Below are 19,593 nucleotides of genomic sequence, written 5' to 3' on the forward strand. Positions count from 1 at the left end.
GGGGAAAGGCAAAGGACAGTGGCCCCAGAGGGTGGGGGTCAATTCAAAAGGCAAGGCCTAACCTCCCACCCCCAGGGATGGGTTCCACAGAGAGCCATTCGACTCCTGCCCCATAGATAGGGCATGAAGACCCTTGTCCAGGCCCAGGCCATGGGTGCTGGCTGAGGGAGTGGGGGCTGTGGGCCAGCAGTTACCTCATGGCTGCTGGCACCGCGGGACTTCCCTGCAGAACACCATGGCACCATCTACTGGTCAGTAGTGGTCATTGCAGGGAGGACAAGTGGCTTGGCCCTGCTATGTATGGGGTGACTTGGAACCACACTTACTGGAAAGAATGAGGCCTGAGGGGAAGATGGCATAACATAGCAAAAATGGACACGCTTCGGTCAGAAGCCCTGAGGGGCAGGGCGGGAAGTTCCACGGTGGGACTGGCCATCCTCTTTCCCTCTCTGGGGGTGGCATCTGCCTTCCCCTAGCGAGTGACAGGGGCCAGTGGGCTGGCAGTGCATACCAGGGCTGCTGATGGATAGACAGGGAGGGGCTCCTCCCTCCACGCCCCTTCCCATTCTGCAGCTGTCCCCTCCCATCTCTTACTCTTTTACCATGATGTCGCCAGCCCTGGCCAGCTGGAGGGGGGTTGTCATCTCCAGAGGTAGGACCAAGGTGCCTGAGATGGAAGGAGTCACCAGGAATCCTGCCCTTGGGACCTGGTGCTTTGTAAAGAGCCAGCCCTGCCAGGGAAAGCAGGTGCTGGCCTGGCCTCTCAGCAGCTTTGCTCCTAAGATGACAGGGGAAGAAGAGGGCTTGTGTGCTGAAGGTCAGGTTTGCCCAAAGGGGTGCTCTTCAGTGTCACTGGGGCATGTATGTAATGCGAAATCCCAGAACCCACCCGATGGGACTGGGGCCTCTGCAGGCCCTTGGGCTCTGAACACGATTCTGGACACAGAGGAGCTGCCTCGGATCTTCTTCTGTCCCTCCGTCCCCAACTTCAGCTCCAGGGTTTTTAAATCTGGCACCTCCCACTGCCCCGTAGGGTACCGGGTTTGGAGAGGTTTGTACCACTTTGTACCTGCAGTGTGGGGACTCCCCACGTCAATGACAGTTCAGGCCACCGTGCCGGATATGGCTGCCTTTGAGTATGGCCCCTGCTCTGTCCCTTAACATCAGTGTGACCATGGTGTCCCTTTGTTGTCTGAGCCTCAGTGGGCTGTCAGACCACGTGCCCGCAAGACCATGTGAGCGCACTCACTGGCCGCGGACCCTGCCCGCTGGCATTGCTGCTGTCCCCATCAATTGGTGCTCAAGGCCCTGCCTCCGCTAAGTGCTATGATGTGTCTTTTGACTTACACGGAAATGAAACCTAAGACTTTGTTAACTAGTGCCTTGTCCTTTACATGCTTTTAGCATTTATGAAGCTTATCCTATTAATCTTACCTTTGCAAAAACCCTAAGAAGATAGAAATCAGGAGTTCCCCCTCACCCCATTTCACTGGTGAGTAAATTGAATCCCCCCAAAAAGAGAGAGAGATGACTGTTCCAAGGGCACAAAGCCTTTTCGAGCAGGACAGTTGGAAGAGCTCAGACTCCCGCCGTGTCCCTGGATCCATGGGCAGGCTCTGTGGGACCCTAGAGGGCTGTCCCCACCTCTTTTCAGACCCGGAGAGGGGTCCCAGAAAACAACACACTCCTTTTCAAGGATTTCCCTTTGCATCACACAGGTCTGTGCTCACCGTGGCTTCGGAAAGCAGCCTTCCCTTTCTTCATCAGATGCAGGCTGCACCCCCGTCCCCCTCACACCGGGGGTTTGCTTCCTGCCTCCTAATTCTCATGGTCTGAGAAGACCTTGCTCGTTTGTTTGCTTTTCTTACTCAGCTCTCTAAGAGAGGGCTTAGTCCCAGTCCTTGCCTTAGCCCCAGTCCTTGCTGTGGCTGTCCCAAAGCCCCCATGGAGTGTCCCTCATCGTTGACAGCGGGAGGGAGAGGGGCAGGTGCCTTCCCTCTCTGCAGAACTGGGAGGGGCGGCCCATTCCGCACCCCGCCCGCACAGATACCCCAAGTGCTTGTTGCCGTATTAAAATGCTCATGACGGTAACGTGGCTTGCTGAGCCCTTCTTCTAAGCTCCGGCACTGCCCTCACTGCATCCTGCATGGGCCCTGGGGTGGGCGGTCCTGGGGTCAGAGGCCTGGGGAGTTGTAGGCTCCGAAATGGGCCCCCTCTCCTGGCCAGCCCTTCTTGTCCTCGGTTCTCTGAGAGTCCTGCCTGCCGCAGGGGGGACGGGGTGCCGGGCCACCCGCTGCCGGAATGGCCTTCCTCTGGGGTCTCCACAGTGTTCGGAACTCCCCTTTCTCTTGTGTTTGGGCTTGTGGTCGTAGAAGGGCTTTTTGACCTCAATAGTGTAAGGTGTCTGCCCGCGGGGGCGCCTCGTTGTATCTGCGGGCCCTGATGTCATCACGGTGGGCACTTGGTCTCGGACCTCCCAGTGGGTGCACAGGCCTGTTTCGGAGGGGTGGCTCTGTGGGCTCGGGGCCGGGTGAGAAGCTTTGTGGACACTCCTGTGTACCTACATGGGTGTGGGTGCTTGTATACGCATGCACGTGTGTGTGTGGAGGGGTGAGGGCTTGCTGACCCGTGATGGACTCTCAGTGAAGTGAGAGGCTCTGGGAGGAGCGCTCAGAGTCCTCGCACTGGGGCCCCACCAGAGCCAGCACCAGCTGGAGGCCAGAGAGGGCAGCCCGGGAGGCAGTGGGTAGACTGGGCTAGAAGGGAAGGCACCGTCATTCCGCGTGGCCACTTGCACGGACCTTTGGGGAAGGTAGCGGTGACGACGGTTCAGATCAAGGAACGCTTTGATCTGAGCATGCGTGTGCGTGTGCTTTTCTGGGGTGTCTTTTAAATACTGGAAGGGTGAACTTATAAACCTGCCAGAAGCGAGGGTACCCCCTGGGCCCTCCAGCCCACCTGGCCCCAGCCTCCAACCTCCACCCCTAATCCCTCCCACCACCAGCCCTCAACCCAGAGTTCACCCCCCACCAGCCCCTGATACCCTCTTCTCAAGGCCCCTGTGCCCACCCCCCTCCTTGGCCTTCACTGACCCCCGGGGCTGTGGAGCCCTTGGACCACCACCCCCAGGCAGCCTCCAACGGATCCAGCAAGGCCAGCTGTGTGGGAAGAGCTTTCCCAGGGAAAAGGATGTGGTGGGGAGACCACCCACAGGGGCAGCTCTCCCCCTCCAGACCTAGGCCCTACTTTCTCCTGTCTCCCCTCCCCCATCCAAAGCTCCTGAAAGGACCCCTTCACTTGGTTCTGGAACAGAAGATGCTTCTTTCCTCCAGACGCAGATGAGGGGCTGGGAGAGGCGCTTGGGGAAAGGCTTTGCCAGCAGACTGTGGGAGTCAGGGAGGTGTCCATCCTGGGTGGGGAGGACCAGGTAGGTTCTGTGAGGACTCTGTAGCCCTCTCAGAGAGGGCTGGGGGGCTGAGGGGTGGGGCTTGTTCCCTGAGGGTTTGGGGGAGGCTCCCAAAACTTATCCGAGATCCCTGGAACAAGCCATCTGAGCCCCCAAGAAAGGGGTGCATCCTCTGGGCACTGCTAGGGAGGCTGTCAAGGTCAGTGGGGAGCAAGAGAGGGCATCCCCAGGGCAGGGGTGTCAGGATGCGAGGGCCCCCACAATTTTGTGGTCCATGACCTGGGGCGTTCCTAAGGTGGACCTGCCAGGCCCATTATTACTAACAGATTCCTTTCAAACTTCAGAATACTTGACCTTGTTCTAAAGCACATTATAAAAATTGCCTTTAGTGCAGGAGCCGTGGTGCTGGCTTGAGAGAGAGGGGAGTAGGTCCCCGGCTGTGAGTCTGACATGTGAGCCCCTGGGGAGGGGTCTTCAGGCAGCCAGTTGAGGCTAATGGACACATGCTAGGACCAATTTCGGAGCTTTAATGGCAAGTCCACAGGCTGAGGCTTGTTCCAGTGAAAGCCTAATGCACGGGTCCCCACCCAGACATCTCCCTGTGGGCCATTATCTCCTGTGGTTTGAAGAGAACTAACGTTTCAGAAAGTAATTTGAAAAACCTGCCCAGAATCCAGGGTTGGGCTGGACGTTCCCATCCCATCCCATCCTGGGGTGACAACCTGCACACAGTGAGCCCCTCACTGAGGCCCCAGCACCCGAGCAGCCGGGGATGGGCATGTGGGCCGGAGCTGGAGCCCCAGTCTCCGGGGGTCTGCTGACATCGGGATGACAGAAGCCAGCGAAACTGCCCTTGTCCCCTCACATGCACGGACCTCTGAATGGGAGCACTGGGTTTGGGGGCTCTCGGGACATTCTCCTGAGAGAATGAGGGGCCCCATGCAGTTTGCAGCACGGGAGTTCTAAGAGGACCCTCTCGTGGCAGCAGGCGGAGTCACCTGTGGGTAAAAGGTTCAGGTCTTACTTAGTCTTGCTGCTCTAACCGAGCACCAGAGGCTGTGGGGTTTATAAACCATGGAGGATAAAAGTCCCAGATCAGGGTACCCATGTGGTCGAGCCCCCTTCTGGGTGACAGACGGCCTTCTCTCAGTGTCCACGTGTGGCAGAAAACAGTCAAGGGTGCTCTCCAGTGTCCCTTTTATTAGGGCACAGATGCCATTCCTGAGGGCTCTGCCCTTCTCGACCTCACAGATCACCTCCCAGAGGTCATACTTCTAATCCCATCATGTGGGGCGGGGGGTGGGGGGTTGGGGGGTGGGGACGGTGTGAGGGCTTCTGCATCAGGATTTTGGAGGGACACAGGCGGTCCACTGCTATTCACACGGTCTAGCTGAAGGCCGTCCTCACGTCCAGGATGGAAGGAGGCAGTGGCGGTGGCAGAACTGGAGAGAGGCCCACTTGGACTGGGAGGAACAGCCTTCGGGGATAGGTTGGTTATGAGAAAAGGATGAAATGGTGCTTATGCAGCGGGAGAGGGGGCGCTCCTCGGGGGCACCTTTCGGGGTCACCAACGTGTTCTGAGGGTATTTTGGGCTGTGAATTTGGAATGGAACCAGTCTGCCTTGTTGAGCGGCTCTGGCTCTTTCCAGCGCAGGCCCGCAGGTAACAGGGGGCTGGAGTTGTTCCTCGGCCCTGGGGCCCACAGGTGGGACGTGGGGGGAATCGTGGGTGTTGGGCAGATGTTATGGGACTGGTGGACAGTGGCATCCAGGCTTTTGGCAAGTCAATGCTTTTAGCAGCAGAGGGGTCGGAGGGGAGAACACGGTTCCCCACAGCTGGCTGAGGGTCGGGGTCCGGAGGGGACTGCTGGCCATGGGGACCCGCCAGCCAGCCCTGTGGACCCTGGAGTGAGGGGGAGCCTGAGAGTCAGAGCCAAGGTCCCTCAGAAGGAGGGGTCTGGCCGAGAGGCAAGCAGAGATTTGGAAAGGAAGGTGGTGGGTCTCAGAGGAAGGCCTAGTGATGGTCTGTGGCTTACAGGCTGTGGACCTGGGGCCAAATGCTCCCAGCCACCCGGGTCCATGTATGAGGTTTTCCGGAGCCTGCTCATAGACAGACGTGCCTGCTCATAGACAGACGTGCCTGCTCATAGACAGATGGCCTGGGCCTGCTTTTGTCCTCTGGATGCTGAGATAACTCGTTGGACCCAGATTGCAAAGCCTAAGATATTTTCCATCTAGCTCCCTGCAGAAAAGTTTTGCTGACCTTACCTATCACTGCCTGTCCAGGACAGGAGTCACTATCCACATGTGGCAATTTCTGGGTAAATTACTTAGATTGCATGAAATTTAAAAATTCATTTCCTCTTGCAGTAGCCCCAGATCAAGTACTCCAAAGCCACACATGGCTAGCGGTCCCCATATTAAACAGCACCAAGATAGAACATTCTACGTCACGGCAGAAAGTTCCATTGACAGCGCTGGTCTAGAGGCTGCAGGGGGGAGCAAGAGCTATGTCACCCAGCCTGGATCTGAGGTGTAGGGAATGAGGGGACCCACCCAGGCGGGCATGTGACAGGACCAGAGCCCTACAGCGCAGATGCGGAGAAGGCCCCAGAAGAACTGGAGGGCAGTGGGCAGTTTCTGCTCCCTGTCCTGTTTCCGGAGGGCTCCGGGGTAAGCCTGGAAATGCTGTCCAGTTTGGGAAAGTGTGTCTCTGGGATTGCAGCATATGGTTGTCACCTTGGAGGCTGAGATGCCCTGTGTGACAGCTGCCCGAGGTCCTGGAGCTGTCCTCCCAAGCCATGCATGTGGACTTTTCTGGTCTGGGCGTTGCAGTTGCTTTCTTCCGTGTACCACAGGCTGTGTGGCGATGAGGGAAGGAGACTGGCCTTCCTCTGCTGACTGCGGATGGGCCCTGGGTCAGCCCTTTGCTTTCGTCCCCTGTCCCCGTGACCTTATTCTTTGGTCCTCTGGGAGGATGCTGACTGTGCCCTCATCAGTTCCAGGACCCTGTGAACCAGAAGACCTCATTGATGGAATCATCTTTGCTGCCAACTACCTGGGGTCCACCCAGCTGCTCTCAGAACGTAACCCTTCCAAGAACATCAGAATGATGCAGGCGCAGGAGGCCGTCAGCCGGGTCAAGGTACTGGTGGGCTCAGCGGGGCGCCGGTTTGGCCAAGTCAGCAACACTAATGGGGTCTGGAGGGAAGGGGGTGGTAGTCCCAGGAGATGTCCCCTCTGGGCAGGATAGGGTCTGTGGATGCTGCCAGCCCCTGGGGGCTGAAAAAGCATGTTGGTCCCCTCGTCTGTCCTTGCTGTCCTCTGACCTTCTTCATGGAGGCACAGGGACACGAGATCTTGGTGGTCTGGAGAAGAGAGCACAGTACCCCGGGCCTTCCTGCTCCACACCCCAGTCCTGCTTTTCTGCCCAAGAGCCCGGTGCTTCTCTGCACTTCCCGCCAGTGGCATCACTCTGTCCCGTCTCAGCCCCTCAGATCCAGGCGGTTGTTGGTGATTCCCAGCGCCTGAGGGACGCGTGGGGGGGCTCCTCGTGGTCAGCGTGCGTGCTCGCCGAAGCGGTGGCTACCCACCCCTCCTGCCCCTGTGGGGGGCTTCCCCTGAGCACAGGGTCGGAGTCCCGGGGGCTTGACCCCAAGACCAAAATAACTTGGCTGCCCTTCCTTCTCTTCCTTTCTTTCTTCCTTCCTTTATCCGTTTTTCTTTTCTCTTACATGCTGCGTAGAGGATGCAAAAGGCTGCTAAAATCAAGAAAAAAGCGGTGTGTAGGGCTGAGGGCTTTGCCTGGGTTTCTGGGCCTCGTCCTGTGCAGTTTGGGAGGGTGCTGTCCAGTTTGCAGGAACACACATCATGTGGCAAGCAGCTTTTTCCTCATCCCTGGGTAGATAAATAATAGACTTTTGAACAAACTACAGACACTGGTGTGTGGGGTTTTTTTGTTGTTGTTGTTTTGGTTTGTTTGTTTTTAATTTTTAACCACCCACTTATGGAAAAATCTAATCATTGCCCTTTTTCCAGATTTCTTGTTTATTCTCTCCCATGCTAGAACACGGCTAATGCCGCGACATTGCTGTTTCACGCAGGTGTTTTTACAGGTGACATTTGACACGACCATGTGATGCATTTAGCACTTAGGTCCCCCGTACAAAATTAATTAAATTGTTCTGATATTTAAAAACTCATTAGGCTTAATTTGTTAAATCAGGATGATGATGAGAAGGTCACTTTGCTCACGAGATGCGTTCCCCACTGGAAAGGGTTGCTGCGGGGCGTCTGGGAGGCTCCATAGGTTAAGCATCTGACTCTTGGTCTCCGCTCAGGTCTTGCTCTCACGCTGGTGAGCTGAGGTCCCGCATCGGTCTCCATGCCCAGCAAGCAGTGTGCTTTTTTTTAAAAAAAAAAAAAAAAAAAAAAAAAAAGGGTGGGGGCACCGAGTTTCTGGGCATGAGCCAACTTAAAAAAAAAAAAAAAAATCACGTTGACCTCCAGTCGTGTTTGTGAGCCTGGTCACTTAGTAAACACTAAGTCCTCTTGATATAGGAAATCTCAAATGTTCGGTGTTAGAAGACACTGATTTGCTGCCCTTTAAGCGGCAAAGGGCAAGAGATTCAATCCTCTGTTCGCCACTTGAACAGCATTTTCTGGGTCTGGATGCTCACTTCCTCCTGTGATGAGACTTCTCTCCCTATGATGATATTTGCTCTTTGCCCGGTGGTGTCTCCTTGGATTCCTTGAGCTGTAGGAGAGGAAGGAACTTACCCATCTCCCTCCTCCCAGCGAGACTTCTGCTAGGCGCCTCCAGGCAGTGGAGATGGGCCTGGCTTTGCAGAGGTGGGGTATGCTTCCCTCCCAAGGGAGAGGGGCTCCCAGCCTTTGGTTTGTCCAGGGCAACTCTGGGCTGCCCAAGCACCAGGAGGCTGGAGCGGGGCTCTGGTCCTCAGTGTGCCATTCAGGGAGCCCAAAGGGGCTCCAGGGAGCTGGCAGGTCCAGCCCAGAACAGCCTCCAGACCTGCTGAGGCGAGCTGGTTAGATCCCTGGAGAGCTGTTCTTCCCAAACCCACGGCTCCTATTCTGGTCTGCTTACGTCTGGCCACACAAGCGCTGAGAGGAGGATGCGTCACGAGTTTGGGACCAGGAGCAAGCAGCGTCCCCCACACAGCTAACCTGGCGTGACTATGGGGTCATGGCTCCCCATCCACAGACATGCCCACCCCGTTGTCTGGTGGCCTCTGTTGGATTCCTGCTGTTGACACACCCCCTTTCTCCCAGCAGAGAGCATGGCGGGGCGAGCTTTGCTGTCCCCTCTTACCGATCTGGTTTTGGCTTTCTCCACTCACCCCCAGTTCGAAGCCAGTCCCCTGCACGTTTGTCCCTCTTCTCCCATCAAGGGCACAGCACTCGAGCTTCCTCCAGAAATTGTCACTAAAACCCAGTCCACCTGCAACTTTTCTCCTCCTCCTCCTCCTCCTTCTTCTTTCTTCTTCTTCTTTCTTCTTTTTTTTCCCCCTTCTGGCCAAACCTACTTTTTCAAGCAAGAGAGTTTTGAGGAACAATCCCATAATATGTAACATTTGAAAGCATGTGGACATACGGGCTTAGACATACATGTTAGAATATAACCCGGTTTTTCAAATCAGAGGAAAAATAGTTCCTCTACATTCCTGCTATTTTCTTTTTTTTAAAATATTTTATTTATTTATTCGACAGACAGAGATCACAAGGAGGCAGAGAGGCAGGCAGAGAGAGAGGGGAAAGCAGGCTCCCCGCTGAGCAGAGAGCCCGATGCGGGGCTCGATCCCAGGATCCTGAGATCATGACCTGAGCCGAAGGCAGAGGCTTAAACCACTGAGCCACCCAGGCACCCCACGTTCCTGCTATTTTCAACTGCATTATTTTGAACTGTATTTTTTTCTTCTTTTAAAATCAGTTGAAAGCAGTGTCACCTCAGGGTGGGCTGAAAGCCCAAAAGAACTTTTCCCTTGAAAACTGAGCTGCAATGCAAATATGTCAATATTATATAGGGTCTCTCTGCAACTCTGATTTCTGGAGGAATTGTCAGCGGGGGGATTTTGGATTTCAAATTTCATAGCCAGGAATTAAATCACAGTTTCTGCTCTTTTGAAGTGGAAGATATGTCACCGTGGGCTCCCAGTGACCATAAAGTATTTCTTACCTCAGTGGGTAAATTGAAAGAATTTGTATTTCATTGCCACTGTGCAGTAGTAATTAAAATTCCCATGGTTGTAAAAACCAATGAAAAGCTGTCCTGGTTTAGAGCAGACCCTGAATAAATAGTTCACCCAGCTTCTAGAACATTCCAGGGACACATAAGCAATGGCCATAAGCTGAACACACTCCAGGAGCTGACAGCATCTTCTGATTTTTCGCATGTTGCTGGGAGGGCAGCACTGAGTCCTACTGGGGTCTTGCTTCCCTTAGGGTTTTTGGAAGATCAGCATTAAGCCTGCTGGGGGGTTGACATAACTAGGACTATTTAAATCAGAAGAAGATGCTGACGATCTAATCCAACGCCTTTGAAAATTTCTTCCCCATTTCTGGGGATATTTGGAATCCCAAATCCCGGAAACGTGTGCAGCCCGAGTACACAGACCCTGTGCCTTTACCGAGTCTGATAAGCGTCGGCAGGCAGGCCTACTTTTTAGGGAGTGGAGGGGCTGCGCTTTGGATGCTGGGACCCAAGACCCCAGGCGTCCGGCCCCCTCCATGCTCAGGCTTCCGGAAGCTGTCTCCTCCCTCCTTCTTCACGCCCTGTGCAAACTGCCTTCAGAACTCAGTTCGCTAGAGATTGTGCTGGAAGGCGGTGTGCAATTGAGATTTCCCAGGGCTGCTCCCAGCCGGAGAGGCATTTCCCTCTAGGGGCGCTCAGGGTCATTAGTAAAATTGTCAGGCCTTTGTTCAAATTAGGTTTTTTGTTTTAGGGGTTTTTGTTTGTTTTTTTGTTTTATTCATTTACTGTAACAGTATCCACTGTCCTATCTTAGAATTCGGAGGGGGATGCCCAGACCCTGACCGAAGTGGATCTCTTCATCTCCACCCAGAGGATCAAGGTGTTAAATGCGGACACACAGGTAAGCGCTTTAAAGACCATTGTTTAAAATCATGTCATTGAACCCCAACTTCCCACCTCAGGAACCAGAGGAGAACAAGGTCTGGCTGCGGGCGAACTTTCCCTCTGGGAGTGAGCTGAAGGGCTGTCCCCGAGGACAGTCGCTGCGGACCCCGCGGCTTGAATGGGATGTGGTTGTGAAATCTGGAGCAAGCTGCAGGGGGCCGAGAAAACCCTGTGGTGTCCTGCGGTGTAGGTGTGCTGCAGCCCGGATTAAGGAGGCAAAATGAAGGGGAAGGTGTGGGGAGTCGGAAGCTGTGTGCTCACCATCAGGGTTCTAGAAGGGCCTTCCGGAAACCTGGGCATGCCAGGCCTGGGGAATGGAGCAGGAGGGTGGAAAGGCCATGTGAGCCCTTGGCCCTCCGAGGGGGTGGTGCTCCACCAAGGGGGTGTGTGTTGGGGGGGGAGGGCTGTCTTAAGATTTTCCACCTGTGAACCACTCATCTGGTCAGCTTCTGCTCATTTTCCCTGGGCCTTCATCACTGCTGTCGGTGGAGAAAACAGATCTGTGAGGAACAAGTGAGCCATGCCAGATAGAAAGGCCCACGCGGCGAAGAGGAAGAGGGCAGGAGGCCAGCGGCGTGGGGCAGAGGAAGGGAGGGGTCGGGAAGGCCTCTGGCAGTGCCCTGTGCCTGAAGTTTGCTGGGGAAAGGGAGGCTGCGCTCACCTCCATTCCTAGGCCCGTGGGAGGAGGGCCAGATGCCAGGGTAATGACCCCTTTGCTTCTTTGTCCTCAGCGAGTAATCTGTATGGTGACTGTCTGGATGTGTGGGGACCCTGTTCCCTGATACCCATGTTGCCTGCAGGTTTTGTCACAAGGGATCATCTTGCTTGCGTTGGTTCTAACACTGGAAGTGCAAAAATGGTGCATTTCCTAATTATGTCACACTCTCCACTTTTTATTATTGCACCTGACCCTAGGCAGAAGACCTTTTGTTTCTTTCTCTCTCTCTTCACTGTGGACCGATGGATTTTTTTTTTTTTTTTTGGTAACTTGTGTTATTCTTTTTGGGGCTCTGGTGATCCCCAGTTGGACCTTTAAACTGGGTCCTGGGTGGTTTGGACATCTTCGCTTTAGTCGCTGATCACGTCCTTGCTTTCTGAGGCAGTGAGCTGTTCCGAGCTCCCCTGATGTTTCCCCAGCCGCAGACCTGGAATCGGCGGTTTCTTTGAGGAGTCACACGCACTTCCTTTCTGTGGGGAACAATATTACAGAAACAAAAGATCCGGGCTCTGGCCGTGCCCATGGTCGCAGGGGTCTCATTTTTCCTGGGGCTTTGCCGCGAGCGGAGCTAGACAGTATATGTGTTCTAAAAAGCCCAGAGTTCATACTTGTCCCTCTGTCTGCCTGGGATCTGTGGCCACAGGGTGCTGAAGAGGCACCCTCGGCGGTTTTGCGGACCAGTCCCCCTTCCTGAAAAGTGGCTCTAGTGGCGTGAAACCCCCACCCCACCCCACCCCACACGGCCTTGGCCAGGAAACAAATCAGCTCCCGAAAGACAGACGCGGGGTAATATCTGCTGTAAAAGTAGATTCTGTGAGGAAGAAAAGAGGCTTCCGAGGTTGCAGAAGCAGCCAAATCTTCTTTTGTGGAAAAAGCACAAAAGCATAAAAGACCAACTGATTAGTTTTTCAGAGCTTTTGTGTGCAGCCTTGTTACATAGGGGTCACAAGCAGGATGCTCAGGGGAGATTCCTGGAAGATGACAAAAGCCATCAAGGGTAATGGACCTGCCAGGAGCCCAGGGAATTGGATGGCCAGAGACCCATCGATCAGTCAGGGGAGCTGCCTCAGGGTCCCCTGACAGGGGACTGCCCTGCTTGGGCTCCCCGGGAAGAACTCATCTGTGGAAAACTTTGGCCTCAGAGCCTTCCTCAGCTGCTAGGGAGAAGCACATGGCTTGCAGAGAAGGGACCCCTCTCCAAAGCCACAGATTGCCTCTGCCAGCTGCCCCCCTTCCCCCAGCAGGGACAAGAGCAGCCCCTGACCTTGTGCCTGCAAGAAACAGTGGGAGGGTGCTGTGGGGCAAAGCCAGAGTCACTTTGACTGTGCATCACTGCCCTCGAACGCCATGTTCCCCAGAGCAGTGATTGTCAACCAGCGTGATGTTGTCCCCCACAGGGGCATTTGGCAAAGACTGGAAATATTTCTGGTGGCCACAACTTAGCAAGGGGGCGATGCTACTGGCATCTAGCCAGGAGAGGTCAGGGGTGCCACTAATTGTCCTACAGTGTGGGGGACAGCCCTTCACAGTATAGGAGGTCCCACCCCAAAGGGCATCAGCGTCGAGGCCAAGAAATCCCGAACTCGAGTGTGTTGTGATGGCTTGTTCTCCCTAACGTTCCCTAACGTGGACCCGTCCTGCTCCTGACAGGAGACCATGATGGACCACGCCTTGCGCACCATCTCCTACATCGCGGACATCGGGAATATCGTGGTGCTGATGGCCAGGCGCCGCATGCCCCGGTCGGCCTCGCAGGACTGCATTGAGACCACCCCTGGGGCGCAGGAGGGGAAGAAGCAGTACAAGATGATCTGCCATGTGTTCGAGTCCGAGGACGTAAGTAACTGTGCAGGCACACAGGACCCCTCCCTGCGGGAGCGACCTTAGCACGGCCCCAGCAGCATCCCAGGCTCTTTAGAAACTGTGCCTGAGGTGGAAATCTGGTGCACTGTCATTGATGTCTCCAGTGGAATCAGAATTTTTTAGTTTTTGTTTGTTTGTTTGTTTTTCCTAACATTCAGAGTTTGCAAAGAGAGTGAGCATAGTTTTATTTCACTTCGTGAAATAACGTCCTTCAGGGCTGTTTGTAAATTGAACGTGGTTGAACAGGCCAGGGGCGCTAACAAATTACTCCTGACTTTGTGGTGGTTAAGATGTGCATCTTCACACGCCAGGCTTGCATACAAGGAAGCAATGTCTGTGCCCAAGGAACAGCTTTGCTTTTGCTCATGGCCATTTCATGTCGTAATTCAAAATACTTCACACTCACTAAGAGACCATGAACCCCTTGACTCTTTCCTTCAGTGGGATGAGAGCATCTTTCTGAGCCTGGAGCTGGGGGAAGGAAGCCAGAGAAAGGAGCAGGGGGCCAGGTGGTGAGCAAAGGAGACTTTGGGCTAGGTCTCTCTGCTGCCCCCTGGCGGGAAGATCTTGTGGGTGTTGCCAAAGGAGAATTTTGAAAGCCAGTCCTCCTGGATATTTGGAAAGGGACATTCTTGTTCACATATGGGCTTGCAGGGCAGGGACCTGAAGCAGAAGGGAATGGCCCCCAGATTTTTATATGTGAAGGCAAGACTGAGGTAGAGTTCTCCTTTTGCTAAGCAGTTGAAGTCATCTAGAAGTGCTTTGAAGCAATGGTATATTGATGGGAGAAGAAATTTAAACACAGACCCGCTGGTGCACACACAGATTCTTCTCCCCATGATCCAGATCTCCTTGGGCACCTGGATGGGCACTTCCATGGGACTCGGGGCTAGAGGATGTCTTAGAGACCTGGTGGGGAGAGATGTGTCCTCGGGAAGGCCTGTGAGTGACCGGCAGGGCAAGGCCAGTGGCAAATGGTGAGCAGCCTGCCGACAGAGAAGTCACAGGAGCAGGGAACGCCATGGGGCTCCGAGCTGCCAGCCCCTGTGGATGGCCGCGGGCTGAGGGCTAGGGTCGGAGGTGCTGTTGTCTGGAGGTGAGTGTGAGTGGGACTCTGAGTGGCCCTTGAAGGATTGAGGGCAGGACCCTCCTGGTAGGGTGTGTGTGGGAATACTCAGCAGTTGCCCAGAGCATAGAACCTGGATGGTGGCTCCGTCTGGGGGGGCTGCTGGGGATGAGTAAGGGGTCTGAGGGTCTGCTGGCAGCAGAGCGAACACCTGGAGAAAATGAAAAGTGGCAGTAAGGATACCAGGGGCTCATTCTGAGACTCAGTTTCCCTCTATGAGATGGAGCTCAGGCACTCTAGGACTGAGGCCAGGGTATATGACCCACATAGGTGAAAGTGCTAAGGCAAAGGAGCACTGGGGTGTGGCAGCTCCCATTCCCCCCACCTCACCTCCTGCAGGAGGCCGCCTCTGAGTGCCAAGCTGCCAAAGCCAACCCTTTTCTGAGCCCCTTCTACTCCCCCCTGCCTGAGCGGGGCTCCTGGCTTCACAGCATTGAACACCCACAGGCCCTGGCTATGAGCTGGGGGGACAGGGGAGCCCCTTGTATGCAGGGTTCCCAGTGTGGCCCCCAGGCCAGCTGGGAGGGACACTAGGACATGGGGCAGATGGGGAAATGGGAGACTGCCCCCAGCTGTTGGTGGGGAAGTGCCTAGAGTTCCTGGATTGCACCCTGGCATGAAGGGCCTCACTGTCCCCAGGAGCTTCTATGGGTTGGGGTGGGGCACCCAGGCAGAGCCCCAGGAAGAGCCCCAGGGCATCAGATAGCATCACCAGGTGATCCATACAGGGGTGAAGGGAGCGATGCTCTCAGAACCCCTCCCTGTCAGAGGACTACAGTCAAGTGAGGACAGACACGGAGGCCTGGGGGCAGCTGGCAGCAAGCCTTGGGACCCCAGTGGGGCAGGGCAGGTCCTGGGCTCTCATTCACCACCCCCACCTTCTTCTGGCCTCTTCCCGAGGTCTGACTCCCAGCTTCTGCTAGAGCCCTGGCTGTTCCTCTGCTGCTCTCCAAAGCACCATCTCTGGGCTGTCCACCCTTCAGTCCACATGTGCCCAGGCGGGGGTGTCCCCTGGTGGCCTCCAGGGAAGGCAGCTCTGGCCAGTCTGCCCTAAGCAGTGCAGCCAAAATGCTGGTCTTGGGAGCAAGCAGGGCTTATTCCTGTGAATTCCAAGTGAACATTGCCTGTCCTTCCTGTAAACTATTCTGGGCCCAGTGTGGGGGGGCAGTTCAATCTAGACTCCTTACCTATTTCAGGAAAGCTTTCCACGCTCCAGCTCTGCTTTTATTGTCCGGCCCAGCCCACTTTGGTACAGAGACATACTCATTTGTAGCACTTAAAGCATGCAGTGTATAGAGGGAGAAAGAGATTTAAGCATTTAGGTCAAAACCAGAGGGAGAGCCTGGCCATGACTTTGCAATGTCCAGCACTCTGTAGTGTCAGAGATGCAATGACGTCCACACAAGTGGTTCCTTGTAATGGAACGACTTGCTTTGCTCTGTAGGGTCTGTACTGGTGTCTCCAGGTCTTGTGCTTCTCATCAGCGTCAGCCTGAAACAGCCACACTGCCCCCCGCCCCCAAAAACAGCTGGACATACACCCTGCCTCCCCAGTTAACATTGGGTTCTGTTGCTAAAGAGACATAAATGTTGGGGAGACAGCTCAGTCTCTGTGACCCTCCTCCAAGAACATACACCTTAAGTTTACTTTTGGAATAGATGGGAAGAAAGAAAATATAGTACATTTTTCAGTTAAAACAATGAAAATAAGATGTTTAGCAAACAATCCATAATTTTTCTGGACTTTATTTGAAACTGTGCTTTGTCCTGGATGGTCTAGGACTTAAATGGCTCAGGTGGGAGCAGATAGGATCAGGCCCTACTGAGTTCAAGACAGCAAAGAGGCTCCCCCTAAGGTGGCTGACCGTGGGGTGTTAGTGGGAGGACAGCCATCACCAGAGGAGGGCTTGCAGTTTCTCTCTGGTTGCTTTAAGCCCAGGCAAGGGCCTACCCCAGGCTTACACGTGCCCCTGCACCCAGCCCTGTCACAGCCCCTCCTCTCCTGGCTGCATGGTGCCTGTGGTCCTGTGCCAGTCGCTAGTGGGCTTCTCCCTGCCCACAGGCCCAGCTGATCGCACAGTCCATTGGCCAGGCCTTCAGTGTGGCCTACCAGGAATTCCTGAGGGCCAACGGCATCAACCCCGAAGACCTGAGCCAGAAAGAGTACAGCGACATCATCAACACCCAAGAGATGTACAATGACGACCTCATCCACTTCTCCAACTCTGAGAACTGCAAGGAGGTGAGACACACACACCCTGGGCGGACCACAGGATGCCACACTGCTATGGCCCCTGCCACCACCCACGCCGGGCCCCTGCACACCAGAGCTCCCCCGACCCCCCCGCCACAATGCCCCGGAGCAGCTCGCTTGAAGGGCCCTCATGCGAATCCCCACCCTCACGGCAGAATGAAGCGCTCCCCGGAATGTACATTTGTGCCTGCCTTTGGAGCTGAGCACTTGTGTGTGAAATGAGGTGTTGTTGTAACAAAGGAGCTGATTACAGTCAGTCTTAATGACCTTGAAAATGTGCCTTTTAATGCCGCTATTATCATCTGCTGGAGCTCAGCACCCAGGAGATGTTTCTGAAAAGCATGTAAGAAGCATCTTCAAAATGGAGAGCTTCGGGGCACTGCCCAGGGGAAGGAATAATCAGACTGCTTGTTGAATGAATGAGTGAATGAATGAATGAATGAATGACTATTCCAGACTTGTTGCTGAATGAATGAGAGGCAGCTTTCTGAGAGTGATCCTTGGAGTGGAATGAAGGTAGGACTTTTCTAGATCAGAGCAAGAGCTGGGGGCAGATTTGAGCCCTGGAGTCTATCATTCTTCTCGCCTCCATGGGTTGGTGGGAGGTGAGAAGAGCAAGAGGTAGGACCCTGGAGCCCCGCTGGGGCCTGGAGGGGTCCGTGCCAGGCATGGGCAGGAGGGCGTCTGTGCTCCTGGTTCAAGCTTGGGAGCCAGAGCCAGGCGAGGCCGGAGTGAGGTGGTAGGTGCACAGGTCCCCGGCCCCCACCACAGGCACCTCTCACCACTCATGTCCTTATAGCTGCAGCTGGAGAAGCACAAGGGCGAGATCCTGGGCGTGGTGGTGGTGGAGTCGGGCTGGGGCTCCATCCTGCCCACGGTGATCCTGGCAAACATGATGAACGGCGGCCCGGCAGCCCGCTCAGGGAAGCTGAGCATCGGGGACCAGATCATGTCCATCAACGGCACCAGCCTGGTGGGGCTGCCCCTGGCCACCTGTCAGGGCATCATCAAGGTGTGTACATGGGGCCCCTGCCTTGTTTTATTCTCACTGCCTTGTCCTTTCCCACTTGACACATGAGGAAACAGGTCTGGAGAGACCCCAGCTGCCCTTGGGGGTGAGAATGGGACATTTGGTTTCACTGATGCCATTTCTGAGGGACATGGACTCCAGGCAAGGGCTGAGGACCCCCAGATGCAGGGTGACCCAGCATGCGTGGGACTTTCGCAGACTAGCACCAAGAGTCCCATTTCCTGGGCACATGGGGAGGGTTGGTCACCCTGCAGGGGTCTAAGAGCTGGGCTGGCGGCTCCGACCATCTGGCCAGTGAGCCTGCAGCTTTGGGAGATGCTGAGCTCCCGGTCCCTGCTGGGGGGTCCTCATACCTGGTTACTCTGGCTAGAGAAGAGCCGTGGGACAGGAAGCTCAGAGAGGCGGCCCAGGGGCCTGGCGCTCCTGTGCCTTTGCCCTGTCCAGGGTCTCCAGACGGTGAGCTTCGCCGGCTTGGGGGGAGCCCTGGGGTGTCCATCGGCATTCTGCCCCCAGCCCCCTGTGGCTTATTCCCTCCTCACATGCTGCAGTCTTGGTGCTGGAGGACAGGCCTGTGTCCTCATCAGACTGACAGCTGAAGGGCATTCAGAGGTCACCTGCTGGGCGACCACCTGAGAAGACAGACAGTAGGCTCAGCCCTCAGCCCTCCAGAGACTTCGTCTGCAGGGACTTAACCTCACAGCCATGGCCTGGGGCACCTGCTGACAGTCACAGCCTCTCTGGGGCCTGAGGTCCCCCTTGGCTTCAGCTGGCCAGGTCTCGCTGTGGACACTAGGTCCTCTTGCTTACAGATTTTCACTGAGCCCCTCACCACCTGTCCCCACCCCTGCCATTCGCACATTTTGTTTGGAGGAAGGCTTCCTCCTGGTCCTTCTTCTTTTTTTCTTTTTTTGTTTTAAGATTTTATTTATTTTTTTGTCAGAGAGAAATCACAAGTAGGCAGAGAGGCGAGAGAGGCAGAGAGAGACGCAGGCTCCCCACTGAGCAAGGAGCCCCATGTAGGATTCAGTCCCAGGACCCCGGGATCATGACCTGAGCTGAAGGCAGCCGCTCAACCGACTGAGCCACCCAGGCATCCCCCTCCTGGTCCTTCTAAACAGAAGGAGCTCCTCCCGCATCCAGTGTTGGCCGAAGGCCCTTCCCGTGACCCTGGTGGTGTCCCGCTGGTCATGCACGGTGGTGGGCAGGGCCTGGCCTCTGTCTCCACGAGCAGCTTGGTTTCAGCTGGGTCAGATGGCATATCAGAGCGCAGCGGGCCATGGCCTGCACTGCCGCCCGGGGTAGCCAGCCGCCGCACACGCGGGTTGCACAGAAGGACCTGGAGGCCGAGAGGGGGCTGACCCCCAGCCTTGTTCCCCTGCACCTCCCGCCCTGCCCGCCGACTCTGCCTCGGTATGGGCAGGCGAGCACATGCTTGTAGGTGGCATCCGAGGCTCCCTGTGACTCCCGCCCCATCCCGCAGGGTCTGAAGAACCAGACGCAGGTGAAGCTCAACATTGTCAGCTGTCCGCCGGTCACCACGGTCCTCATCAAGCGGCCTGACCTCAAGTACCAGCTGGGCTTCAGTGTGCAGAATGGGATCGTGAGTCCCCCCTCTCTGCCTTGGCCACCTCCACTGTGCATGTGTGGGCCTGGATGTAGGGAGCCGGTGCGGGTGGTCGGGGGCAGCTCTCCACCCCCCTGCCCCTGCAGCTGCTTCTGATGGTGCAGGCCCCGGTGGGTGGGCACAGCTGGGCGGGAGCTTTCAGCTCTTCCAGGAGCAGGTCCCTCCCCACTAGGGAGGGAGGGCTGGTGTGTGTCAGAGGAATGGGTGGGTCCCTCTAGCCCTGCTGGAAGCACCCTTGTCCCTGTGATGGCTGGTCCCTCCTGTTTCCAACCACTGCAGTCTGGACACATCTGGCCAATGGCAACATCCTACTCTCTATGCTCAGCAAACAGATATTTACTCATTCACTCATTCATTCACCCATTCAGAGCCATTTATGAGGTGCCTGCAATGGATAGGCACTGAGGAAGCAAGAGGGCTT

The 19,593-nt window shown here is 55.5% G+C and overlaps 1 protein-coding gene across 3 annotated transcripts in view; it reads left to right on the forward strand.

The window, feature by feature from the left end:
• The window catches only part of APBA2 (amyloid beta precursor protein binding family A member 2), a 197,344-nt gene that overhangs the window by 166,853 nt on the left and 10,898 nt on the right, over nt 1-19,593 (forward strand). For 2 of the 3 annotated variants that reach the window (XM_044231804.1, XM_044231805.1), the window contains 7 exons: nt 6,405-6,550; nt 7,151-7,186; nt 10,428-10,514; nt 12,927-13,112; nt 16,327-16,506; nt 17,318-17,530; nt 19,029-19,148. In XM_044231804.1, coding sequence (XP_044087739.1) covers nt 6,405-6,550; nt 7,151-7,186; nt 10,428-10,514; nt 12,927-13,112; nt 16,327-16,506; nt 17,318-17,530; nt 19,029-19,148 — 968 coding nt within the window. The remainder of the gene's footprint in view (nt 1-6,404; nt 6,551-7,150; nt 7,187-10,427; nt 10,515-12,926; nt 13,113-16,326; nt 16,507-17,317; nt 17,531-19,028; nt 19,149-19,593) is intronic. The other variant, XM_044231806.1, reaches the window with a different exon arrangement.

This window comes from Neovison vison, chromosome 13 (genome assembly GCF_020171115.1).
Source record: "Neovison vison isolate M4711 chromosome 13, ASM_NN_V1, whole genome shotgun sequence".
In the NCBI taxonomy this organism is placed as follows: Eukaryota; Metazoa; Chordata; class Mammalia; order Carnivora; family Mustelidae; genus Neogale; species Neogale vison.